The sequence below is a fragment of the Odontesthes bonariensis genome, chromosome 8 (assembly GCF_027942865.1).
Source record: "Odontesthes bonariensis isolate fOdoBon6 chromosome 8, fOdoBon6.hap1, whole genome shotgun sequence".
Lineage (NCBI taxonomy): Eukaryota > Metazoa > Chordata > Actinopteri > Atheriniformes > Atherinopsidae > Odontesthes > Odontesthes bonariensis.
In genome coordinates this window covers 15,382,727-15,410,595 of record NC_134513.1, presented here as the reverse complement: position 1 = coordinate 15,410,595, position 27,869 = coordinate 15,382,727, and the positions used below count along the sequence as shown (strand labels likewise).

General features: G+C 41.6%; 1 protein-coding gene across 16 annotated transcripts in view; it reads right to left on the bottom strand.

Annotated features, from left to right (window-relative positions):
- celf2 (cugbp, Elav-like family member 2) overlaps positions 1-27,869 on the bottom strand; it is a 243,674-nt gene that overhangs the window by 29,426 nt on the left and 186,379 nt on the right. For 10 of the 16 annotated variants that reach the window (XM_075471887.1, XM_075471886.1, XM_075471874.1 and 7 more), the window contains 3 exons: positions 24,139-24,273; positions 15,763-15,842; positions 581-823 (listed from right to left, as the gene is read on the bottom strand). In XM_075471887.1, the coding sequence (XP_075328002.1) occupies positions 581-823; positions 15,763-15,842; positions 24,139-24,273 (458 nt within the window). The remainder of the gene's footprint in view (positions 1-580; positions 824-15,762; positions 15,843-24,138; positions 24,274-27,869) is intronic. The other 6 variants (XM_075471881.1, XM_075471880.1, XM_075471882.1 and 3 more) reach the window with 1 other exon arrangement.

Here is a 27,869-nt window from a genome sequence, read left to right as displayed (position 1 = left end):
GGCGTGCGGAAACGCCAGCAAATCTCCATTCTGCAATGGCAACAGCCAAAGCGTTAAACTCAAGGGCTTCCGAACGATAGTCCATTAACCAACATGCATCTTTTATACCGTCTGTGAAAAACACGCAGCTCATTTTATGATTCAATGTTTTAAAAATTCAGCCTTCAGTATTTGTCTATACCGTCCTTCCTTCTTTCCAAATTTTTCCTTATCTTAACTTTCTTTATTGAGATCTTGAAAATCTAAATTGTGTCCTTTTTCAAACTGAATGGAAAACTCGATTGATGTGCAGTTAGACTTTCATCACCACTTCATGCAGAACTTTAGTGTTTCAAATAGTGATATGACAGAATAAAGACCTGAAATGCTTTTATTTGCTCCGACAGATTTTAAGCTTGAAATATAATCAACTGGCAGCCTTAAATCCGAAGCAGACACCTCATTCCCTTTCTATGCAAATATAAAAGGTGAGGAACAATGGTGAGGGCTGAGGAGGAAATTACAGAACAAAAAGGAAGAAGGGAAGATAAGGCGGTAGGTCAGAAGAGTATTTTGGGATTTTTTCAGTTGGGGCACTGACTGCGGCTGCGTTGGCCATGGGGCTGCAGTAAGAGTTGGAGGAGGTGATGGTGGAGGTGGGCAACGCGGCGGCAGCCCTTACAGCCAGATACTGCGGAGTGAGGCCGCCCAGGCCCGTCAGGCTCCCCCAGGTGGTCGCACTGTTGAGCTGCTGCATCTGCTGCGCCAGCTGCTGCTGCAGACGCCGCTGCTCCTTGTCCTTCTGCGTGTCGGCGAACTTCACCACGATGGGAGACGAGCAGCCCTGTGGGGGAGGAGAAGAGAGGCGCAAAGAGTGGAAAGGAGAAAGGTGAGGTGGGGAGACGAGGAAAGAGAAGAGGCAACACAATGGGAATGCAGCACAAAAAGAAAAAAGGGGAGAAAGGAACAAAACAGAATGTGAGAGAAAATGAATAAGGGGGGAAAAGAAATACAAGGAGTGGGAAGGTAAGACACAAAAAAGGATAAAATGAGGAGAGGAAGGAAGATGGAGGATGGACAGAAGAAGAAAGAGGAGAAAATAATAAAAAGGAGAGAGGAAGAGAAGAAAAGAGACATAGTAAGAAAAAAAAAAAAAGGGGAGGACAAAGGATACAGGGAGAAAATGGGAGAAAGGGAGCGTATAGGAGGATGAAATGAGAAGGAAAATGGAGAGGAGAGGAAGAATGGTTAAGACTTGTAAACATGGACACACGTGTTTGCTATACAGGATAAAAGTGGGAAGAAAACTCACCCAATAGGTAAAAATAATTCATGTATTTATTGTGTGTAATAAAAGTAGGTAAGTGAACGTTTTTCTGCACTGAAGGAGAAGGAAAAAAAACACAACTTTCAGCACAGAAATCAAAGCCAAAAATCTGTTCTCAATTAAAAAGGCCTCGTAAAAAATTCTCTCTCACACACCGGCACTCGCATTAACACACTCAGCGACGCAGGACACGCACGCAGTCGCACAGGAAACTTGACACCAAAGCCAGAGGGCTTCTCTTCTTTCCCCCCCACAAGGGCACAGTTATCTCCGAGTCCAAAAACGCTTTCACCAGACACAGATTTCCCGACTTCTCCAACTATTTCATCATCTCGTATGGAGAGAGACTTGATGTGTGTGTCGGCGTGTGTGTGTGTGTGTGTGTGCGTGTAAATGAGTGAGAAAAAAGGCAGAGTGATTGGGATAACCAGGAGAGGGTGAGAGGGCAAGAGGGAGATTTAGAGATGTGGAGAATCATAAGAAGTGGATCTAATTTTGTGGATTTCTGTTCCACAGAGCTGCTGTTTGTGTCCGAGTGTGTGTGTGTGTGAGAGAGAATCAGTGAGTGCAATAAATGAACACACACAGGTGGAGTGAATAACATAACGGACATCTCGCGCACACACTTAGAAACAACAAAAGGAAACGCAACGCTCCTGATGACAGATACAGTGAAGCTGAAAGTGATAATCCATCGCAACACACCATTACGCGCACAGTGCAATCAAAGCTTAACTGGGGGCAAATCCGTTGGAAAACAAGGGCAATCTGCCACAGGAGGATAAAAACCTTTTGATTGAAACATTTAGTTTGAGGCAGGCTCTGCACTCGGTGAAGGAGAGAAGGGATTTGGCTACTTTGCAGACGGTGCGACACATTTAGAGTTGAGAGACAAAGTGTGTCGGGTGTGTGTGCAACCGAGTGTGTGGAGGTGTCTGTTCGGGTGTAGAATGTGCCTTTTATAGAAGCCAACTTTTAGCATTACAGCGCTGCGCAAAAGTCTCGAGCCACCCCTAATTCATCTATATAATGCCAAGAAATTGGGGGGGAAAAAAAGACTGTTTGTACAATTCTACCAAACTGATTGTCTTTATTCTTCAACATAGCCTGAACCCTCTTAGGATAAGCTTTCTTGTAAGTTCTTTAAGTCGTCTTAAGGAATAGTTCTCCAGGCTTCTTGAAGGACATCCCAAAGCTCTTCTTTGGATGTCGGCTGCCTTTTGTTCCGTCCTCTGTCAAGATGATCCCACACTGCTTCAATAGTGCTGAGGTCCTGGCTCTGGGGAGGATTCATCACTCCATAAGACCTGCTGCTACTGGTTTCCAGTCCACTTCTTGGATCATTTGGCCTCCTTGTTTCCTTGCTTTAAGACAGGCTTCTTGACAGCCACCATTGGATCAACAGCAGATGGATCAACTGAAGGTCCAGATGCATCTCTCAGGTCCTGTGTCAGGTCATTGCTGCACTTTTTTTTCCTTTTTCTTCAGGACATCACCTTCAGATAATGTTCATCTGTTGCAGATAGTTTTTTAGGCCTGATACTTATGTTTGTTTCCTCCACTTGCCCAGATACAATTTAGAATTTGTTCTCGTTATGTACAGATCCAGCACTGCCTACGTCGGCCTCCTCCAGCTGCAGATGTGTGGAGCTCCTGCCTAACTCCAACTGTTTTTAGCTATAATAGCATATTTTAAAATCTTAAAAGTTTTTAATTTTTGGGTACTCTCTTACTACTCATCTCAATCAACGTGGTCAGTGAGCCTAAAGCTGCGGATGGCTTTTACAATTGTGATATTCAGTGGATTTCTCTGCCTGGCCTTCTACCTCTGCTGTGAATCAACCTGAGAAGCAGCACTGCTACTAGGCCTTCAGGGCCTAACTCCAGCTGAGGCCCAGCTACCTTCAGCTTGTTTCCATACTGGTCCAGCTCCAGCTCCAGCTGCAGCCCAGCACCCAGCAAATGCCCAGGCAATAACCATTGTGGCATATCTCCTGCTGCATTGTGGCCTGTGTGTAGCCTGGATCTCCACCCTCAACGCTGTGGTCCATCTCCTGCTGCAGTGTGACCTGTGTGTAGCCTGGATCTTCAGCTGTAACATTGTGATCCAGCTCTTGTCAAACTAACATCAGTGTGACTGGTAATGTGACTGGTAACGTGACTGGTAGGACTTTCTTGTTTAATCTTTGACTGTTTATCTGAAAAATGCCACCTAAAAAGTGTGAAGAGGATTCTGTTTCTCTCTCAACTGTACGTGACCTCTTGGATCAACAAAAAGCCTTCTATAAAGACCTAATCAAACAACAAGAAAACAGCTTCAAGGGCTTTGTTCAAATGATACATGACTCAAACAATAAACGCTGTGATGACTTGAATAGAGAAGTACAGGATCTCAAAAGGAGCCTAGAATACTCTCAAAAAGAAGTTGATGAGTTGAAAACCACTTTTGAGTCTTTGACATCTGGCACTATCAAATATCTTCAATCCAACACAGAAGCTTTGAAAGCTGATAACAAACAATGGATGGCTAAAGTCGACTATCTGGAAAACCAGTCCAGGAGGAACAACATTGTAGTTGATGGCATCCCAGAATCACCTGATGAAAAATGGTCTGACTCAGAGAAAAAAAAAAAAAAATCAGAGAAAAGCATCACACGGCTTTGGTTAAGTAGAAGAACTGGACAGAAAAGGAGAGATAAAGCAGGCAAAGTCCAAGGAAAAACTTTCAAAGACTGATTGGCTTTCCTTCAAGACTTCATCCAAAGTCTAAGGGCTACTAAACCTAAATCTACATCCAAAAGTGAGTGCCGTGTCACATCTTTCATCTCTCAGCTGTCAAACATAAAAAGCCGCTCCTAAAACTCAACAGAAAAATAAACTCTCTTGATTATGAATAACTTCCCATTGTGTTTCGCTTTCCACTTCTTAGAAATGCATTGCAAACCGACACCTATGGGTATACGTAAATCATTCCATCAATACAGATATGTTTTTGTTTAAAATCTTTGGCTTTGCAGGATAAAAAAAAACCGCCTCTTGGGGCCGAATGAGCATGCCTCCCGTCTGACAGCGGCTCAGCCATATCTACGCTCCTCTCCACCAGTCATTTTCCCTCGTTATTCTTTCCGCCGACAGATAAAGAAGAGGAGACGATGAGAGAAATGCAATCAGAGGGAGAGGGTTAGTCTCATCGTTGGAGACCATTCCCCATGAGACAGGAGCTCCCTATCCCTCCCCTGCTAAATATCTCATCACTCCAGCTGACACCCAGTGAGTCAGGGGAAAATGCATCCCAGAATTAGAGCCCTGCTCTGGGAGAAGGGCGAGAGCCGCAGGTCTCTATGCTTGATGCTGCTGCTTAACCCTGAAAAATGGACTGCGCTGAAGTCTTTCGGATGATTGGCCTGTATGTGGAGGGAATATTACAGTTTATGCTGTAATTTTTGCCCAAAGAAACAAATCCTCTTGGTTTTTTTTACCAAAGAGGATTTGCTCATAATTCATCACAGATTAGAAACAGTTTGAACTTCCACATAAACCTTGTGCGAGTGTCACGCTGATCAGCCTTGGTTAAGGTGAAATATATGTCTGGTAAAAAATATTCCAGTTGAAAGAAGATTTACATGAAATCAAACCTGGTGGCTTGACCAGGCGCCAATCAATTATCTGCATATACTGGTGTTTTTGTTCAATTTATGGGAGATGGGCACACAATTAGTATGTGCACCTTAGAACAGGATGAACGACTAACAATTTTAAACTGGATTGGCAGGAATTGACAAACTCTAAAACACCACATAGTCCCTGTTGGTCCAGATAATAGCATATAGGTCATATACTGTATTGCACAAGAAGGAAATACAATGCATATAACACTCAAAGTCCCTCCCTAACAAAATGCAAGTTTTAAAACTTTGTCAGCATGTCTGTTTAATATATTTTCTATACGTTTAAAAAGCAAATTCAGCCATCAATGCTAAGGCTGAGGATCTCTGAGTGGAATCTGCTGAGCACCACCTTCAGTCTCAGAAAGGAAAGGCTGGACAGACTACGTGTTCTCCAGAAAATATAAGGAGAATCAAACCTGACAACAGCTGGGTGAGTTTTTCTTTTTGCGTGTGCTGTGAGGGACCGATTAAATAAAGACCAAAATGGAGGATAAGTTAGGACTAGACGGTGATGATCAAGGCTCACCTGGCTCCCTTGGCTGTTGGCTGAGAGCCACCAGAGTCTGCCCACCGGCAAGCCGGTGCGTTTCTAATGTTGCATCAAGCAAAGTTACCATTCTGATACTTCAACTTGCATGCGACCTTGTATAACTTAGGTCCCTCTTGTTGAGAATAGCTCTGGTTCAAACATTTAAAGCTGAATTGCCCAAAATTTCAATCTGCAGGTATTGAAACCTGGGGGTGGAGCACATTTGCATATTCATACGTCCTGACTCACCGAATGAGGAAAAAGGTTTAGAATTATATTCCAAGCCATTTTAAGGCCATTAAAGGGTTCTTTTGTACAATTTTGAGCAGCACAGGTGAGTTTTTCGGGGATCAAATTACACAAAGGGGACCGAGTGCAAGTCTTTATCAGAAATGCATGTTCAAAACTTAAATGTGGCCTTCTGTTGTCTTTTGAAGGAAGAGATGGAGGGATGGGAGCGGATCTCTGCTGAAGGCGGGTTCGCGATGATATTATCCTGCATTTGCTGTGTCCACCAGGATAAAAATGTTGCTTAGACTAAAAGGATCCTTAAGATTACAACCTTAATAGGCAACGGAAAGAATTGGAAAGAATTAAGAAATGAAAGAGTTCCCAATTAAGACAACTCTTTGCAGCAAATTTCAATTATTATATTGAGACTTCCTCAAATGAGCTTTTTCATTATAAACTTCAACAACAGTAAAAGGGAAGGAAGCAGCCTGGCCATCATCCATTACACTTTTTTTTGTCTATTTCAGAGCACATGGGGTGCTTGCAATGGTTGTTAGGCATTTAGAGCACATAGATGTGTGCTGGGTGTAACTATATTATGTAAAAGTAACTTTGGGACCAACAGATTTGTCTGAAATTGGCCTATTTTAAAGACAAATAACAACTTTTCATCCGTCTCAAGTCCCTGGTAAATTGTTAACATGTAATAATGCACTGGATGTATCAATAGCAAGCAACTAATGTTATCCAACAAGAGAATACTCATGTATGGTCAGAGAATAGATCTGTATTAAACGGTCTCCGGATTCAAATATCTCAACAATAATGTGCCATTAACTCCATACTGGGTACAAAGCACCGATTCATTTCTGAAGCTATTTCCGGAGGCAAACTCACGGCTGCAGACAGGCGGTCTCCGATGTTGCACAACGTTCACATCTTAGAAATAACAACATAAAGCGCCTCAAGTCTTGCAGGAACCCTCCTCACCCTGAGATGTTTCAACGTGGGGGGTGGGGGGGGGGTTGCTTCTTTCAAAAGTGATATTTTTGCCTGTGTCGTGCCATTTTTTTTACAAATCTCATACACAAACATGCCACACTTAGATGCATATATTTACACCCATTACACTAACTTTTGGATCATCCGAGGAAACAGAAATATGTGGACGACGCATTAATCTTTGAGCGGGTTTAGCAGGACACTATGTGGATTCCTCTGAAACTCCTCAAAACACAAAAAACTTCCATGTGTGTTTATGTTTGACAGACAGGGCTGACGATGTGACAGCCTATGGCCTCAAAATGATACAGCAGTCGTAGCAATAAGCAGCTAGTAGAAATGTGGCAACCAAATTCATAATTATGTAATTACAGCATAGGGATCAGTTGTCATGCACCTGCAACAGGTTGTGATTTGAGGTCTTCCTGTCCACAGGCAAAAAAAAAAAGGTGAAACTTTTTGTCTGTGATAGAAGTTACACATTTCTCAATCAGGAGTTTAACTCCACTATTAAAAAGACGGAAAAAAAACCTCCCTGGCGGAAGCTCTCAAAGACAACCTGCGACGAGAGTGTCAGACGTCCCGTCTCATCTTTCCCAAAATGCTTTCCAAATTAAACTTAAAAGCTCCCGTCAGTTTACCTTGAAAATCAATCTCTCATTGCTTCCGAGACAGTTTATGTGCTCTGAACCTTCCCCCATCTCATTTATTTACCACTCACTCGAGCCTTTAAATGTCAAACCATCCCGTCTTTCCTCTGCTAACTGGAGCGCAGGTTTCGGTAGTTTGCACACAGAGTCTGAACTCTGTGTGCACTTTGGTTAAACTTAATGCACTTTGGTTAAAAAATAATGTTAACATTATCTCAACTGGATCATGTTGAAACAATTTCTTGTTTGTAGATTTATTTAATGACGTTGCAGTTTGCTGTTGGCATGGACAGTAAGACGTCTCGATTATGTGTCTCTTTCTTTAAGAATCACTTCATGCAAAGCAGAAAGTATTTGTTAGACAGATTAAATGTGAATGAAATGATTTCCCCCTCAAACTCGAGTGCTCTAAGGACTCAAAAGGAATTGTTGACAAGTCCAAGGCAGTTTCTCTACAAGTAAAGATTAACAGGCTATCACCACTTAATGTTAATTTCAGGGCTTGCAATTTAGGGCTTCGGATTTCAATATTTATTGTCAGCAAGGATAGTCAGGATATAATAATAATAATAATAATAATTCAACACAAACTGAAGCCTTCAAACTGATTACAGCAAGCCAACACTTTTAGCTCTTGTTAGGATCCCACTGCATTCATAATACTGCTCATGTTGAAACAAAAAGTTGTTCATTTGCTGATAAGTGCTTCAAAAAAGTAATTAAAAGGGAGTTGAAAATGTCCTAATTCTACCAACAATGTCATTGAATGATGTGAAGTGAAGCAAAAATGTTCACAGCTGTAAGTGAGTAAAAACGCAAGGTGATCTGAGATATTTAACAAACACCTGACAAAAGAAGTGATTACCTAAATAATAGGATTCAGGTATCAGCCGTATTTTGTCCCACAAATTAATCAGAGTTGGTCTGAAACACAGGACCGGAAACCAACCTCAGAAACCGAAAACAACATGTTCTGTGTGTCCTTTTAAGGCTTTACTGCTTTAATAAGCTCTGGATACCAGCACAAAACACACGCAGGTCCTTCAAACTGTCCTGTAGCAGTCACAGTGCCGTGTGGATTAAACCAAAAAACCAACATTCCTGTGGGGGATGTTTACGTATGTGGATATAAACCAGATCTTCATTTTCTTTCCACAAAGGAAAAAGAGACAGAAACTGCCTAATTTACGTTCACCTTCTACCCTTTTAAAAGCTTTTTGGGAGTGAAAAATAAGCAACAGACGCTTGCAATAAAAATTGGGATAGACTCTAACGAACAAAGAACTCACTCTTGGAAAAGTGGGACACTTACTATCTTATCTGGACCATAACTCGAAAGTTGACACTTTAACACCCCTTTTCACCAGCAAACCGACCAGATGGCTACACACGAACTGAGAAGACTTCATAAGACTCACTTTTAGTCGAATCTTAAAACTATATTAAATGTGTTTGATAACCGTGTACAATTTCTTTCAGGTTTCCAGCTTGATCACAAGACGCATATAGAGACAATTTGTACGATTCTGGCTTAAATATTGACGAAGAAACAAACTTGTTGGAAAATGCCCAACCTGCCTGATGGAACCACATTGCCCCCTAGTGGTCTGCAGTGTTGATTAGTTGAACATTTAAATCCCAGAGGACTCAGTAAAATGGACAATATATGCAACTATTAACTTCTAACGATGTCCCTTCGGTATCTATTTGGTATTTGTTTAGTGTCCCCATTGTTAACACAGAAAATTAACATTGTGTGGTTCACTATTCATATGTCACGATTTCATAGATATTCATCTGAATTTTGAAAGTCATAATTGTCTTTATCATGTGTGTTATTTTGATGTCTTTATATTACAAGTCTATGTTATATCTTTAATCTGCATATCTTAACAAGATGTGGTGTTTTCAGAATCACCGAGACAAATGTTCTATGAGATGGGAGTAATGGAGAAATAAGAGTTTTCTTTGTCTAAATCCAGAAATCCCCATATAGCACAGATCACCTTACACAGACATGCACACAGTTCAAGCATGTCATTGGCTGAAAAAGTGGTGTGGGCCCCGCCTCCGAGAGTCAAAACCCGGAACCCGCGAAAAACACTCTCTCTAGTTCTCTCGTTTGCTGGCTCGCTTCAGGCGTCTGCTCTCTTGCTTCTTGCCTCTTGTTCCAGAAGGGTTACAACCCAGAGTTTCAGAAGGAGATTTGAGCAGAGAACAGCTGCTCAGAGAGTTTTGGAGATGGTTTAAGCAGAAGAGAAGAGCTCACCAGAGTTTGGGAGTTTTCTCATAATCTCAGGAGAGAACGGAAGGACGTGTGGATAACGATGCAGCGGACGACCGGAGGAGACCCTCCAGAACCCAGTGAGACCCCGGAGACGAGAAAGAAAGACCCGAACAAAGAAACAGATTGAAATACTCTGAAGATGCACGTTTTACGTGTTTTTGTTCGTCCCTCGCCATCCACGTCCTTCTACGTCGCACGTCCTAACCTCCGCTGTTTCACGCCATCATCACCTTTTCCTACCAAGAAAGCCAACTCCAAGCAACCTTTTATTAATCTTCTGTGAACTTAAGTTCACTTCATCAGAGAAGCAACGGACCCACTGACACTCACAAGATTCAATCATCTAACCACAGTCCTCGGCACCATCGTTTCGGTTTCCCGGTGAAAGAAGCAACTGAGAAGTCCGCTAAAGTCAGCCACCACAACCAGGAAGGCCCAGAGAGCGGAAGAGAAATCCCCTCGGACCCCGCGTGGCCGCTGCCGTGGTCCGAACCGACTAAACAGAACTTCAGCACAGTAAGACCGACCCGTTTTCATCTTAAAGTGGGTTTGATGGATGTCTCGAGGCTTTCACAGAATGATAAATTAATCCGAAATGTCAGTATTTAGCGTCAAATAGTCAGCCAACCCAAACTATTTGAATACATCCAGTATCTCTCCATTCCCATATTTTATTTTATATTCACTAAGTGTTTTATATAATCACCCATATTCCATGCATCTCCTGTTTGTTTAAAGGTTCATGTCTAAGATCATATCATTGTAATAAACAGTTCATATATCTATATATATATGTTATAATCACAGATTGTGTCGTATGCTTTCTTTACGTAATGTCTGTCCAACCAAACGAGAACTTCATGAAAGTAGCGAGATATGAGACTGAATATTAATTGATTATTAATTGAAAGATTAATTTAACACCAGGATCGTAAGATTTCGAACAGTTTTCCTACCTGACTGTGACTTAAATTAAGTTAAAAACCTAGGTAGGTGGTGCCCTGAATTCGAGGTAAGGTTTATTTGAGACTGTAAGAACATCTCATAAATCCTTATATTTAATACGTATATAAATACCCGGTAACGCTACAGTCCGCACACGTACTCATATAACTGTGAAGGTTGCTGACACGGCTTTTTCGAGATGGACAAGATCCTAATGGACTTCATCAGCTGACTAAATTTGAGAGCATGAATTGATGATGTGAGTAAATAACAGGACTTTGACCCAGTAGACTACGGGTCATGTTTTTATCTTATCTGACAGCTAGTTTCATTTAAAGGATACTTTGACACACCTCTGCTTTATGTTTAAGATTGAGTTTTCTTTCCCCGTTTGGTTATGACTGTGCTTAGGTATAGAAAAAAAAAAGCCACCTCTGTTCTTCCCACAACTTAAATTCTATGGCCGTTAATGAATATCAGTTTGGTCTGTGGGGACTATGCGGCAGATGAAGACTTGCATATAAAAATCCGGACTGTTTGCAGACTGTTTGTGACAGGTGACAGCTTCAAACCTGTTGAAGCACACCTCGAGTTTAGGACAAATACAAGAGACCCCGGTGGGTTTGAAGTCAGATTGACGATGACGTCTTTGGTTAAAAACAACAGGATTATCCAGCCGTACGTGGCGTCTTACACTGATTAACCTAATCACACATTTTCCTTCCACTGTCAGTCTCTCTGTTTATCCGTCTTCGCTCTTCACTACAGCCGACAGACGTGTTTGTTCACTATTTTAACAGACACTGCCGTGTTTCCTCTCATGCTCTACTTAAGCCTTTGTATAGATGGGCTCCAACAATTGTGCATTTACCGCGGGGGCGTGCGCATGCGGCGAGGGCAGGAAAACGTGCAAGTGCCCCTCTCGTGTCATGCAGATAAAAGAAAAAAAAAGAAGAAATCAGCGCCAATGGAATGCCGCAGAGGGGCGAGCTGGGCGCTAAATGAGTCGTTATGGAGGGAGTGAATAATGCAACGCACAAATCAACACAAATACAAGACAATGAAGCCGACCCTCTCCTCTCTTTGTGTGTCTTTAGAGGTGCTGTAGTGAATTACCTGTCTTGCTAATATCCACTTTCGTTGCTGCCTGACATTCAGTGGGCATGTGTGTGTGTGTGTGTGTGTGTGTGTGCGCAGGGAGGCAACTGTGTACCTGAATGTCACAGTGTAATGAGAATGGATATGACAGTGACAGGGCCATCAATGAAAGGAGCGACAAGGCTGTCTCCCTTCTACCTCGTGACGTGCGGCGCGTACGTGATAGGGAACACACACACACAAACATCACATTCACAATCTGGCTCTATCTAAGACTGTGGGGTGCAATAGAGCCAAGACAATAACCAAACTCTATTTACCAGACCTCATTCCCTCATTCGGACCCAAAGTAATTACTTTTAAATTGCAAAACTGAGGAATATTAACAAACGGATGCGGCAATTTAGGTCTGCCTGAGGCTAGACAGCTTGTTTTCAAATGGAAATTAAGGTATTTTGCCATTGTCCACTGCAATATCGCTGTGTTATGGTTTAAAGCTTTTTTTCCCCCTGTGTGTATGATAAAAGCGAGGGACATGGGCAGTGTTTACCAGGCCCATTGTGGCAGACGACTGCTTAGAGCGAGGATAATTCTAGCTTAATACTAACGCTGTCGGAGGAGAGTGTCACTCCTTCCACTCAGAAAGACAGACATGTTGCTGCTGCTGCTGCTGCTGCTCAGCCACATAAATCAACACTTCAATGATGTTTGAAGTGGAACACGAACAGAAAAACTCTACACACACGCACGCGCGCAGACAGAAGGAGGATCACATGTTTTCCTCATGTCAGGGTCACAGGGCTTCAATAGCAGCCATGATTATCATGATCAGCTCTAATGAGGGGGCTATGGAGGTGAACGCCACTCGTTCCCTTTTCTTTAACACAGCCTATTATTACCAGTTTTTGTCCCTTCTCTCCGACTCGCATTCAAGGCTCGTCTTATAACCTGCAATTCCCTCTCTCTCAATAACAACCCCTGTCATCCTGCCCTGTCACCAACGTCAATGAGGGCACCCAAAAAAACAGAAGAACACAAAGGAGCTGCATCTGAGTCCCCATTATAGCACCGCTGGGGTCGCTGCACAGCTGATGAGGTCTGCAACATCACCTACCAATTGTGGCTGCTGGTGTCAAGGGTGCCCGGTGTTTGTCACAGCTTTTAGACATTGCCAAACTTTGGCCTGGCTTGAAAATGTGAGACCAATTGCAAGGAAGAGAAGCCCCTTTTAAATACCGAAGACAAAGCTTTTCAAGCTTAAGATAAGGCCATAAACCTGAGATTTACGGTTATTTATTGGTGTTTCAACTTCCAAAAAGGACACAGTATGGGCAGTTAAAGGGTGATTTCTAAATAACTACACATGAAAATAACCAAACCCAAACATGAGGTGAACCTGAGGCTCAGAAAACAACTCCACTACCCAAAAATGCTATCGTTCTGTACCTCTGTATGGTTCTGTATCTGATTCAGGTTTGGGAGGCAAACTCCCTTCTCTTTCCCAACATCTTTGATTTATACAACCTCTTTCATGTTAGAAGACACCGATGTGGGTTTTTAAGATTTAAGATTTAAAAACTACTTCCCTCCCAAATACATTTGATCATTTATTTGAAGGATTTTTCAGCATGCATTTGGCAGATTTCTGCAGCCCAAGAGTGCCAACACATTCTTAGAAATTAAGTCTTGATGACTCATTCTTAAAGCCCATGTGATTCACGCTGAATGACAATCATCCTGTTTGTTTTGGGGTATTCACACATTGTGGCACAGCTGAAGATATAGGCTTCTGAGTCTTTATTTTTTCTCTTTTAACTGTCAGGCATTAGGTTTATTCTCTTTGTGCATAAGAAATAATCAGTCAGTGACAATTACATTGGCCTTAAAAGGCAGCTAAAGTTTCATATTTAATGCTTCCATACTGCAATAGTGCTGCTTGAGCTTCCACTTTGTGTGACTGACCACCACCCCAAAACCCCCTTGACACATTTTTTCAACCTATGACTGACAGTCAAGTTGGGATTCCATCAAACTTTAACAAGAAAGAAAAGCTGAAATGCAGATATATGCACATTTTCATCCAATACAGTCCTGTGGTTATTCGGAGTTGCTTCATCGAGATAAACTGTAGGTGGTGCCAATTCTCCAGTCAGAAATGCAGAGAAGCAGGGTGATACAACATAATTAAAAGATTGCCAGTCATATCTCAAACAATGGGAAATAAACTGAGAATGAATGAAAATGAGGGGAAGGCTGGTGACAGAAAACACAGCTGTTAATGGAAAAGGAGGCTCTGGAACACCTGATATTCCAACTATATGCTCTTTGAGGTGTCCTGGTAATACATTATAAGTCATTTAATTTCATTACATATTCGTGGAATTCTGATAGTCTCCATAGTTCAAACCATTTATTGGGATATTTCAAGGCGTTGAAACCCTGATGGAGTTTTTCTAGAAAAGGCCCAATAAAATAAACTAAATATATTATCAGTGCAGCGATTTGGTTTTATGTTTGAAGGTGAAGTATAACTTCATAAAGACTGATTTTACAGCTGGGCATATAGAGCTGAAACCAAACGTGAAGGCCATCAGCATCCCATCCCTGAAACATCCCATAGTTAAGCTGCTGTAGGACTAGACTGCTGGGGGGCCTCTTATGTCACACCTTACCTCACTTTGCTGCCCCCCCCCGCCCGTTTAATTTCTCATATATACTGTATATTTGTACATTTGGCATTATTGTGGTCATTAACTTGTGTTTCCCTGTCTCAACAGGTATCCTTTGAATGGTGTTACGGTGCTTGTTGTCCCCACTTTTCTGTCCTCTCAAACCCCAGCTGTTCGAGGCGGACGGCCATCCTTTCTGACTCTGGTTCTGCCGGAGGTTTCTTCCTGTTAAAACGGAGTCGTTTCTCACTACAGTCGCCTCAGGACGGGAGACTGGACCGATGAGAAGTTTCGGTACAATCTGTTGGTTTCCTTAGCTAGGGAATTGTTTTTGAATTGGCTCTGTATGCATGAATTGGACTAATTTTGAATTGGAATGAATTGGAATTGATTGGATTATGATTACACTCATACTCCAATTGGACTATATTATTGAAGTGCCTTGAGATGACATTTGTTATAATTTGGCTATATAAATAAAACTGAATTGAATCAAGCAGCTTGTAGATCTCTGTATCTAGCTAAAAAAAAAAAAAAAAAAAGACCTACATGCACAAATAACAGGTGATTCTTTGCTGCTGTTTTAAGGTCTCAAATGTCCTATATTTGAAAGTTAATAGGCGGTGGTGCACGGTGATGTGGTGGTTTGCATGTTCTCCCCATGTATGTGGGTACTCCGGGTACTCTGGCTTCTTCCCACCATCCAAAAATATGCATGTTAGTGTATTTTGTGTCATTAAAGGGGTGAGAGCAGGTGTGCATGGTTGCTTGTCTCGTTTGACTACATGTGATGGACTGGCAAGCTGTCCAGGGTGCACCCAGCCTCTCTCCCAATGACAGCTGGGATAGGCTCCAGCTCCAGCCCCCCTCGCAACCATGAATCGGATTAAAAAGGGTATAGAAAATGGATGGATTAACTTTAATAGTTAACTTCCTGTGAAAACTGGACCAAAGCCAAACTTTGATCAGGTGGAAAAAACAAAATCCCTCTGCAACCTAGTAGCTATTGGCACATAAGATATAACTTTTTTGAATGATGTAAAGAGGCTCTAATCTTCAAAAAGCACACCTGGTTAGAATGTATCAGAATAGGTAGGCCTTGTTGTAAAGCCAACACTTTAGTTAATACTTTATAGCCCCGACTGATAAGGTTATTGGATCTATAATTAGTTGGATGTGTCATGCGTCTTGCCCAGTTTGGAATTAAAGATAATACGGCATCAGTGTGGAAGCATTGGACATAGAAATGGTTCCAACCTATTAAAGTTTAAGTCAAGAGACAGATATGTATTTACCAATGCATTGAGAGAATGAGGTGTATGTGTAAAAGGAGCTGAGAAGACAGAGAGACTTGAAGAAAGAGCAAGAGTACCGTACCTCCATTGTCTGAGACTGGTGCATGGCTTTGATTGCATTCTGTGCCATGGCTCTGGTGGAAAACGTGACAAACGCACATCCTGTAGGGAGGGGGGGAGGGGAGGGGAGGGGAGGGATGGAAGGACAGTGGAAGGGAGGAGGGGGAAGGCAGAGGGGCAGAAGGAGGAGGGGGGGAAGACGAGAAAGAACAAAAACAAGACAAAAGGGTTGGACACGTTGTTATAAAAAAACCGAAAACATAGATTGATACAGAGAACAGCTCACAGGCAGACAACAGTGTTCTCAGTCGCTGTGGAAACGAGCACAGTGGCATGACAACCACAGCTTGACCCCATCCCACCATGTTGCCCCATCCAAATCCACCACAAGACATCTGAGACAACCACCATAACTATCAGAGCTTGGGATGTCTTCCTCGCCTCCTTTCTCCTCCTCATCTCTTCCTGCCTTCTATTTCTTCCTCTCCCACACACTGGGCCGAATTAGTCATACCTGAATTCTCTCCTCTCTCAACACTTCAGCAACGTAAAGCTTAGCAAATTTGCATTTAAGTGCTTTGAATTCATTCGGCCTATCCATTTTGCATTGTGCGTTTAATTGGTTGCCCTCTTTCTCTCTTTGTCAAACAGGAGAGAGATGTGGCAGCAGCGGGGCACAGACAATAACTGCAGGAGCCCAGGAAGACAGGAATCAGACGGAAAATCATAATAATTCAATCCACAGAGAGATGAGGAAGAAAGAGGAGACGAGAGGAGGTGTGGTTGACCTCCTCCGTGACTGACGCTGATTTTAGCCAATCAAGAGTAGACACAGCCAGAGGCAGTTTTTAGGAGAGTTTGTTATTGGTTGTTTGCGGGTAAGAAGGGGATGCAAGGTTGTGTTTGTCTGGCTGGTTAGGGAGTGATTAGAGGAGATAATGTGAGAAGTGCTTCAACAACACCCCAGGCTAATAATATGCTAACAAACTCACCAAGCCATGTAAGCGCAGCCAGGCCTGAACCGATTACACACATGCTCGCACATACAAACACAGACACACACGTTCAGGTTCAGCTGGCTGACTTGGCTCCGGAGGAAACAACTTAAAGCCTGGGTCATCAGATAGACTCTCTTCCTGGCTGTGTGGATGGAATGAAAGGGCAGAGGAAATGGGGAGGATGGATAATGCAACAGAGAGGACGAAGAGATGCGTTAAGGGAGTAGATGTGATCATGGTCCTCTTCCATCTCTATAACAAGCTGGCTCTCGCTGTGATAGAACAAGGTGGAAAGTGATGGATGGCTGTTTTTTTTTCCTGCTCACATCAACTACACAGATTTTACATCAAGGCTTTTTCGAAGGAAAACATCAGCCTTTGCATGAGGCCACTCGTCCCTACAGTAATAGTTTGATCATACTTTTTTTGTTCTCCTGTGCTACACTTAGGTCGCTCTATCGGCAGAAAAGCAAGATCATATTCAGAAATATGTTTTTGTTGTTGCAGAAACCCATTAACAGGGGAATTGTTGAAAATGGGAAATGGGTGCCACCTTTGGCGCTCCACAATGTTGCACCGCCATGTTACTATCAATGCACTAAAGAGAAACCAAAAAACATGGCTCAGAAGTAGGATTTTTGCATATCTTTTTGACATTTTGACAACTCTTTTAGCAGTTTGACCATTCTTTTAGCAGAAAAACATTCATTTGATTTCCTCACCGTGTACATTTCACTTTTGTTAATGTGTTATTTGTATCAGCATTGGCAGTTTGACCAAAAATAACCCACGTGACAGGTCATTTTGCTGAGTTACCACCTAAAGTCCCTTTAGTCAGACTATCTTTTAAGCTGAACATGGCAAAGACTTGGACATGGCATGAAAATTTGATCGTACTTGCAGGCTCCTCCCCTCCCCTCCCTCTCTGCTGTGCTTTAGCTTTCCTTTGAAGGCCCAAACTTGCAGAGGAGGCTGGCAACTGCTGAGGTAGGAGGTGACTAGATGAAGCACCTGTCTATTACCGTCTATCAAAAGCAAACTTTAACCAGTCAAATCAATGAAGCACCCTCTGTGAATCCAGCCTCTGAAGCCTGTGTGAGCTGCCATGGTTAGTCTCAGTTTTTGTGAGAATCAAGCAGCCGATACCCGATTTTGTTAAATAGTCCTTTATGAGTTCCAATTTTGATATAAAATTGAGTACGGTAGGCAGTAAAAATGTGTTTGTACTTAAGCATAAAGACTCCCTAAACATCAGAACAGAAAAGATTTTCTTTGACAAAAACGACCGTGTCAGGCTAAGAAATGTCTATAGAAACGGAGACAACAATAATGAAAGTACATTTTAAGTTTAATACATGATTGGTATCAAGTCTTTGCACTTATGACAAGTTTAAAAAGTTTTGCCTGCAAAGAAAAAAGGCCATTAAGTGGCCTTTTGTTCTTGCTAATAGTAAGCTTTACAGCTAAATGAATGACATCTTAATGGTCTTTTATCATTCAGGCTGTAAAACCAACAACAGCAGTATTCGGTTTTCAAAACTATCATTCCTTGCAGTTCCACAGACCTGCCTTTGATCTAGTAATGTATTCAACCTCGTTTTTTTTTTTCAATTTTTCACGTCCTTGCCAAATAGAATGTCTGAGTTCAATGGCAATTTATGTTGAACTAACTTGGTGATTTAACATCAGAGAAGTACAACGATGATACAAAGTCAGAAGGTTTTCACATTCTTCAGCACTGACCTAGTAAACACTGCTTTGTGTCCTTTTTAGTCCAAAGCTGCTATGCTAAGTGGTAGCGCTGTAGATAGGGTGTTTGAAAAGAGGTCATTCTTTCATCTGATTCGGGGGACTGTCTATTTTAAACAAGGGGACAATCTGTCATTTAACTGGTTCGATTCCAGGAAATTGCGCCTTCCTCTGCGGAGGAGCACTGCTCCAGAACTGGCTAAGTTCTGGAAGGGGGGGCATCCATTTGGGTTGCCCCTCTAGACTGGTCGTGATGGGTCCTGGATCTATTTATAAAGCTAGCCAGCTAAAACATCACTGACTGTCATCTGATGGAGATGGGCGGGTTTGTCTCCAGCTGGCGGACAGAGATCTTCCTACCGACAGAAAATATTTCTATCTTTAGCCAGTTTCTGTGGCTCAATCGTGATCGCTTCAAAAAAAAAAAAAAAAATTGCTACTCATCTTGTGGGCCTTGATTCATTAATACCGAAGCTGTTGATGAAAAGTGTCGAAGCCACACTTTCTGGCTGGTTGGTGCTTGTCTTGTTTTTCCACAGTGCAGAGATGGGACGTAGCTTGACTGCTAAAAATACCTCTTGGGCCGCATTCTGTCGTCAGTGGAGAACCACACGGTACTTTAATGAAAGTAGGGTAGCTCCCAAGGCCCAGCCATCCACTGGTGGTGTGATCCATATTTTATTAATAGCGGGATAGCGGAGCACTCTGATTGATACTGTGGTTTAAAAGGAGTTCTGCAGCAAAGCTAGGTGGGACTGAGGGCCTTTGGGAGTTGCAGGCACATAAAATCCTTAAAGACCTATTTATTCCCAACCTGATTAGACGTGTTTATTGACGAGCCAGGACCAAGTTGGTGCGCAAGCATTTCCTTTTGACTCGCAACAAATGCTAAGTGGTTCACATTAGTTCCACAGAAACATAGATATTGCCATCACGTCTAAAATATTCATGAGGACAAAAGAGAGAAGCTGAAAAGGGATGGAAGATGGAAACAGGGAAGGATGATGATGTGGGGTGTCTGTGAAAAAGGGGACTAATTGACGCAAGGAAGGATTCTAGGACAGCCAGGTGAGTTCAGACTTGAGGAAGCAGAGAAATGCGAGAGATTGCGTCGCTGAGTTTGAGAAAAAGACTGAATCTGGATAGAGACAACCTTGAGGAGAAAGAGAGAAAAGCCACATCGAGAAAAAATAAGACTCGAGTCAACGAAAAAACATCCATAACGTCCGACAAGCACAGAAAAAAATAAACAAATAAAAATAGATGTGACCAACAGATCAACATGGAGCCTTAGTGACGATGACAGCAACAGCTCGTGTGACAGGAGGAGGAAAAGGAAGACAGAGATTTTCAAAAGCCACCTCCATCTCCTCAGCACATAAAAATAAAAAAAATAAAAAAACACAAAGGGGGAGGAGGGAGGGGAGGCAGGGAGTTTAGGGAGGATGGTAGAACTTAGGTGGGAGGCTTGGCAGGTGTGTGTGCGTGTGGGAAGGAATGGTTGATGATGGAAGGTGTCCTTCTACTGTGGCTATTTAGAGTGGTACAATAGCTGAGGCTGCATTGATGGATGGGATGGCTGGTTTATGGATAGCAGGACTTAACCAAATGTGATAATATGTTAGTCTAAATCCTTTTTTGAGGGGTTATTCTGGAAATTGGAAATTCAGGTGCTGACAAATCTAATTGATTTGGCTTTTAAAAATGACCCCCGAGGCACATTTTTAAGAGCACCTTCTGCGAATCCATTACAAGAACGCTTCTACTTGGCGTTGAGGTGACTCTTTCGCCAACTCAACTTACAGTTTTAAGATGCCGCCACACTCGGGAGTCATGATCAAATTTTGTTATGCAGTCAAAATTATTTGACGTGACTTTGGAAAAAAACCTCCTGCTAAGTCACAGAATGGCCAAATCAGAGTTTGTGCTCCTCGCCGACTGAGAGAAATAAGGGAGATTGGCTGACATTGCAAGGCTTTCTGGTGAGATATCAGCTTTGATCGTAATTTGCTTGAAATTCTACGTTAGCTCGCTGGGCTTCAAACCTCCATACTGTTTGGACAACTTTGAAGCACTGCATTAACAAAAGCCTGCATCTAATACCGTTTGTTCTTTTATCACGCATCAGGTTTCTAATCTAAAGCAAAGATCACTGGTTTTAAACTCCTCTAAAGGCCATGTTTTACATTACAAAACATGCTTTATTTAATAAAATAAGAACAGTACTTCTTTCTTTGACATTCTCAACAGTAGTTTGGGATTTGACTGTTTTACCTCACCGTGTCTGCCTCTTTGTGTTTTTTTTTTTTAAAGTTCTACTTGCTTATTTTGCTGAGTTTGTATATATCTCAAAGATGAGAGGAACAACACAGCTGAATCTCTTTGTTTGAAGTTTTTTCTTTTTTTTTTATTGAAAAAGAAAGAATAAGAAAGAAAGAAAAGATAAGACATGGTATTTATGAATCAATTCTGTAAAAACATAACCATGCATTTCAATCTGAAAATGCAACAAAGCAGCAACTCATCTCCTGATTTGGACAGGGGGGAATGAAAATGTGCTCGGCTTAAAGATGGATCTAAAAAGCTTGGCTTTGCTTACGGTGAAGCTAAAGTGGAGGGTGGAGGATGTGATTGGTGGTTAGAAGGTCAGAGGAGGAGAAAAGAAGGGTTGATCGGGGGGCCAAGGCTGAGAGAGCAAGAAGGGGGGGGGGGGGAGGGGGGAGAGGGAAAAGAGATATATAGAGCGAAAAGGAAGAAGCATGTATTCACAGTGGCCACAACAGCCTCGAGATGTTGCTCCAGTTCATTTGCAATTACTTCTGCACAGGTCTCTTTAAAGACCTTGAAAGATATCTAGATTGTTTTCAAAGAAGCAGCTGGTTGAAAACAGGTTCTGATACAATGCCAGCAGAATGCAAGTACTGTATGAGTTACTCATCATTCAATCCTTGTTCCTGCTGTGCTGCAGTCACGGTGTACAACACGGACTCATGTTACACAAATGTTGAGCTGCAGTTGGTGCCCAAACTGCTTTTTGTAGGTTAATTGATGGAGCTGATGGAAAGGAAGTGCAAATTATTTTTTTTCCTTCACTCCTCTGTCAGTCTTTGATTTGTTTTTTTTTTGCTGCCTTATAGATGTCACATTGATTTTTATTTTTTTTCTGGCTTACAGTAAACGCTAAAAATTATGGAAAACTCAAACTAACAAAATGTCCAACCCAGTCACCAGAGTAAAACGTTGGCTTTCAATGTTTCTCTTAACCACTAATATGTATAATCGCAACATTTCACAGCACACTCACAATCAGGAGTTTCATCAACTAGCAATACAGCACAAATTTGGAGGTTGGAGGGACGGAGGTGAAATAAGTCACTAAATCTTTGCAAAGGAAACAAGGATCTGAGTCCAGTCAGGCAACCAGATTGTATTTGTATCGCACTTTACATGTAAACGAAACGTGGCAAACAAAAGAAAAAGATAGTGATTGCAAATCATTTTTGGTATAATTGAAAAGAATCTCCAGAAGACCTGAAGTTTCACAAATCCGACGCATAAAGCAGACCATGAAGAGTTCCACAGACTTGTATAAGGCTCGTCTCACGTGTCGCGTCAACATTGCAATTAAACATATTAATGATAGCGAGGGCAAATTCAGGAAGATAGACTAAAAGCTGAAGGTTTCAATTCTAAAAAGGTTATTATTCGATTTTGATGGTTTCTTAAGATGGTGAAACAGTTTCAAGTTTTACAGAAAACCATCCCAGTTTTAGAGCGCTCCATTATCTCATTTTTAGGGTGAGTTCATCCAAAGTGCAGACACTCGCATTTTCCCACTTAGCCATGCAATTATCGAAATTTATTTTGACAAATTTTTTAATTCATCTGCTTGTGATATCTTGTTTTTTGCACATTAAGATAAAAAAACTTTTCTTTTTTAAAAGTACAAATGAAGGTCTCCTGATTACAAACCCAGACGCAATCATACATTTGTTATTGTTAAATTAGTTATACCATTTGTTTAAAAATGATTTGAAATATTTTGAACCACTAAAGTGGAATAATTTCTGTTTTATCATAAGAGGCTCTGAAGCGAAAATGTCTGTGATATCCACGACTTTAAATCTGAAATATTATCTGTAACAATAACCAAAAATCATGAGATAAAAATTCATTATATAGTCAAAAAACAATGCTTCCGTTTGTATCTAATCACATATTTTCTATCACCTCAGAAAGAACCATTTCCACCCATTTGTGCTGCAGGTCCTTCTCGACTGGGGAACAGTCATGTTTGCCTCGCCATTTTACACCGTTTGGAATATCTATTGCCACAAAAGGCATCGGAAGAATTAGAGCGTACTCTTCCGATGGCCATGAATAATTAAGATGCAGCTTTTTAAGGGGACTCATTTGAAAAATGGAAGAATATACTTATTAGGTAACAGCACATGAGTCCATTCTGTCAAAGAAACAAAATAATGAAAAGGTGAAGCAAATTCGCTACAGGTAAAGGCAAAAAGACGATTTTTTTACAAATGGAAGTCACTCACGAAGAACAAAAGTCTTTAGAGTGATGCCAAAGTTGCTCGTTTTCTTCTTCATGGGATATTTAGCCTGTTGATATTGAGGCAATTTGTTGCTAGATAGTGACTTGAAGGCATTTGAGATGGTTGCCGTCTCCAACTTGATCATGAAATTAAATAATCAGTAATTATTGCGCACTATGACTTTAGAGAGAATATATTGGCCCTTCGGTTTATTTAGTGGAACTATTTTTATTTAGTTTTGCTTCGGAGGAGGAGGCAGTTCTTGCGCTTGCTGCTTTATCCATCGACTTCTTTTAAACTTCTAATTTCATTTTAGTTTTATTTGGACACCAAAACAACACAGTGATGTTCAGGATAAGATTTGAGATTTAAGATCGATCCTTTTTTGAAGAAATACTGGACATTCCACCCAGTGCAATGAGGTTGGCGTGGCAGCTAGATCGTTTGGATTTGAAATGTTGAGATTGTACATCCTCATAAAATAGTAACATTTCACCCTGGTGACTAGGCTGTAGTAACAGATTAGGAACGGTACTTTTTCCACTTTCACAACACACACTGAGCAGTAAAAAGAGGACAGATTTATTTTGGGTGAACCACTTGACCATCATCCTCAGTTTATAGGTGCTCACTGATGCATTCAGACTCTGGGAGGGGGAGAAAGGACAGAGCCACCTTTCCCTCTCAAGATTCTGCCAGTGGATCGAGGTCGATTTCAAATTAGAAAACTGTTTCTGAGGCGATCGGATATCAGGTGTGTAAGCTGATCACGCCATGGAAAAAAAACCCATGCAAGGTTAACAGGAAAATCCCAATGCTTTAGAAGGTCCAAATGAGCATCCGATTGTGTTGCAAATACTTTAGAGTCAGCTGCACAATAAACGGTTAAAGAGTAGTCGGAAAGTTATCCGTTTTCCAAGCAGCCATTGGGCCAGAGTCCCGTTTCAACCAGCCAACTCCAGTCCCCCAGTTGCGGGGGGAATATTTAAAGTTTGAATCTTTACACAACAATGAACTGCAGCTGCTGGAGGCCGTTCAGGCGGGTAATATTGACATGAGGAGCATTAAGTGTGGATGGTAGTGAGTCAGAGCGACAGGTACCTCTGCTAAGCCCGTCGGGTCCCCGCAGGATCCGGCACTCCTCGATCTGTCCGAACGCAGAGAACATGACCCGGATGTCGTTCTCGTTGCACTTCTTCGACACCATGCCGATGAACAACTTCCTGTCTTCAACAGCTGCAACAAGAAGACAGAGCGAGTGTGAAAGAAAGACAACAGCTTGAAAGCCTCTCCCGTAGCTGGTTTTAGGTGTGTTGAATCTGTTTCGTCCCAACTGAGTTTAATTTTTTTTGTTAAAGGACTAGTCCAGAATTTTGTCTTTACTCTAAGCTGATGAGCTGCTGCATGAGTTTGTATCTAACATCCAGACAAGAGAAAATAATAATAATAATAATAATAAAAAAAGATAATAAAGCATTATTAAGGGTAGTTTCTGTATGTTTTCACTTTCAGGTTGTCAATACATAGCTAAATTACTCTGTGAGATCTGAAGAGCTGCCAAGGGAAGATTATAACAGCAAAAGCTTGGACAAAATAACCATAACACTTGGCTTTGACAAAGTAAAAATTCCTGAAACGAATGCTAACCATTCCTGTAGGAAATGTCTCAGCTGAAAGGTTATTGTTTTTTTGTTTTTTTTTTGCTAAAATAATTAAAACCATAACTGAAGAACAAAACACGTAAACACAGATAACCCAGCGACTTCTTCTGTGGAGTCAGTTTTGATTAGAAAATCCAGCGGTTGGTTTATAATTTGTTTTTGAAGTGTCATGTCGGCTGCTTTTGGCTTTTATTGACAATGACAAGTTGCTGAGTTCAGATTATACTCGTGTTGCATCTGCGGGTCAGAATTGTGCAGCTGCTTCTTCGAACGTAGGTCCTGTCGTCGTCTGAGTGAAGCTTCAGTACTTCTGATCTTTTTTTGTGGATGCCCTTAAAGGCATTTCACGTCGTCTGCCCCCTTTAACTACATCAACCGCCAGCTGCTACTAATTTCATCGTTTAACATCTCGTTCAGTAAGAAATTAAAATGGCCTTCGTCCTAATCTTTTGACGTAAAAAATAGGAGCAAAAATGAACAATACTGGATTGAAAATGATCGGTGAGAACAAAGAAAAGCAACAAGGTATAAACAGAAATGTGGAAAAATGAGACAAAAATATGTCAGTCAAAAGAAACAGTCAAAGAACAACAAAGTTCGTGTATTTCATCATACCATCTGTGAGGCTCTGATCAATGTCTCATTATAACTTCAACACTGACTGCTTGCTGAGACTCTTGTCCTCTCGCCCCCCCATCCCCCCCATCAACCTCTCCTCCTCTATCCTCCTCCGTTCTCCCTCGTGGATTCCTCCCTTTCTCCTCCGCTGACACAATCCAACCTTCTGCGGTGCAATCTCAGGGAATGAGAGCCGGCTGCAGGTGACGGTGAGAAACCCCTCCGCCGCGTTTTTCGTATACATGTGTGTGAAGCTGTTTGAATGAGGCTGAGAATGAAAAAATGTCTGTGTGTGTTTACAAGTTCCCATCGCATTCAATGTAATGCTAATCCAATTCATTTTTAATGAGGAAACTGTCAGCTCTTACCGCGAGGCGAAATAGATAAGCGGTCGGTCGCACTCTGGGAAATCAATAGCACACTTGTTTATTTTGCTGTTTGAATTGTTTGTGTGTTTAAAACACAAACTGTTGGGATACGCTGCCAAGATAAGTGCTGTTTCAAAGAGCCTTAACTCCTTTGTACACAGAGTGTGTGTGTGTGTGTGTGTACGCATCACTCCAGAGAATGATTACCACAAGTCCAACAGCAATGTAATTAATTTACTCTGTGTCGATAGAGAGGAAGGAAAGGAGATATCGTTACAATTGACTGTTTCTGTTTTTTCGGACGAGGCGCGCAGGCAGGCGGTCGGGTGATAAGACTCGTAAATCCGGCTCCGGGATGATCTGGAGTCAGCTTTGAGTTTGAGGATAAATTGGAGCAGAGCTGGCTCCACGCTGAGTTTCAACACATGAAGAGAGACCAAAGTAAGAATCACAAAGGCTCAAGGGAAAGACAAATATTATTATATCTGCCATACTGTATCCCCTCCGTCTTTTTTTATTTTTATTCTTCCATCTCTCCCACTGGCTAAACTAATAAACCTCTGAGCCGCCATTCGTCAGTGTTAAAGGAAATTTAACACTGGGTTTGTTAAAGGTCATTACTGTTAAATGGATGGATATGCATCGCGCGGTAGGCTCTATATTTCGGCATTCCGGCTGTGAGTAGCGGCTTCTTTATCAAGTTCCACCATCCTTACCCTGACAGTTATGCCTTATAAAGTCACATTTCGCCATATTTCAGCGGAGCGGATGATGGCTTTTATAAGGATTACTCCCCTGCCCTCCTGAATACTGTCATTTTATTGCTGAGCACAGTGACACAGCAGACGGCACTCCATTGTTGGTAGAGATGTATACCTCTGTGATATTAAATTATGGCAAAACCCCTGCAGGACAGCTGGAAGTGTCTTAAAAAAAAAAACGAAAAAAGAAAAGAGAATACCTTTAAATCTCTCCGATATCCTGCAATTGGATTAAAATGTCCAGTGTATCCAGTCATGGTTTTGTAATATCCATTTTTAGATTTTGCTCAATTACTTGGCTTCAAGGGTCATTTCATCCAAACAGCAGAAACTCACATTTTCCCACTTAGCCTTACAAATAATTTAACTTTAAATGTTCACTTATCTGAAAGTAATATCTGTATTTTTGCACAATAGCGTTAAAAAGTCCAAATTGAGGTCTCCTGATTATCCACCCAGAGTAATCATACATCTGTTCTTGTAAAAAAAAAAAAAAAAAAAATGGATACGCTATTAAATTTGTGTGAATGTGATTCCGAAATTTTTTGAAGCACTAAAATGAAATGATTTCTCAGCAGCAGCAGCAGGAGGAGGAGGAGGCCCGGCAGTGCAGAATGGGAAAACACAGAGACGACTTTAACAAGAGAACAGGTGGAGCCTGAACTGAAGTGACTGCGACTCGGGTCGTAGGTGGTAAATCCCCCTTAAAATGTTGTAGTGTCGCAGTGTGATGGAAGGTGCACCTCGCAGGGCAACTGCAGTTGGTGTGTGACTGGAAGTGTGTGTGTGAAGGAGGCAACAACGTCTAAAACGCATAAAAAAAAAAAAAGAGAAAACTGCCACAGACTCCCTTTACCATAGCCTCATTAAAAAATGAAATGCTTAACAACAAAGAAAAGACATACATTCTTAGTCCTGTCGAACATTTTACAGGAAACTTTGCATCTGCATGAGCAAGTGTTTCTCAATGGCAGCAGCCAGCGGCGTCAATTCAGCCAAAGCTAAGGTTTGGCAAGGTCACTATAGTCACATGAATAAATCAATAAATATACAATAATCACCACAAAAGTCTGCTATGTAGCTTATCTGTGTGCAAATGCAGTCTCACTCACATAGCCGCTAACATAACAATGGACTCGTCTCCGTCTCCCTGTTAGCATTAGCATTAGCGGCGGAGGTGCTGAAATGGACAGCCTCGTTAACAGCCTTCACTACCTGGTGCTCCTTCCTCCGCCGCTGGGGCAATCTTTGGACCCATCTTTTTTGGTGATAAATAAATCTAAAGTTTTCCGCTTTCTTTTCATATTTTACATTAATTAGAAAACAACAAATCCCGCTAATAGCATCAGCTTTGACCAGGGCTTGAAAACAAAATTATTTTTCAATCGTTCCGTTCCGAACGGTTCAGGCATGTTTAACGTTTT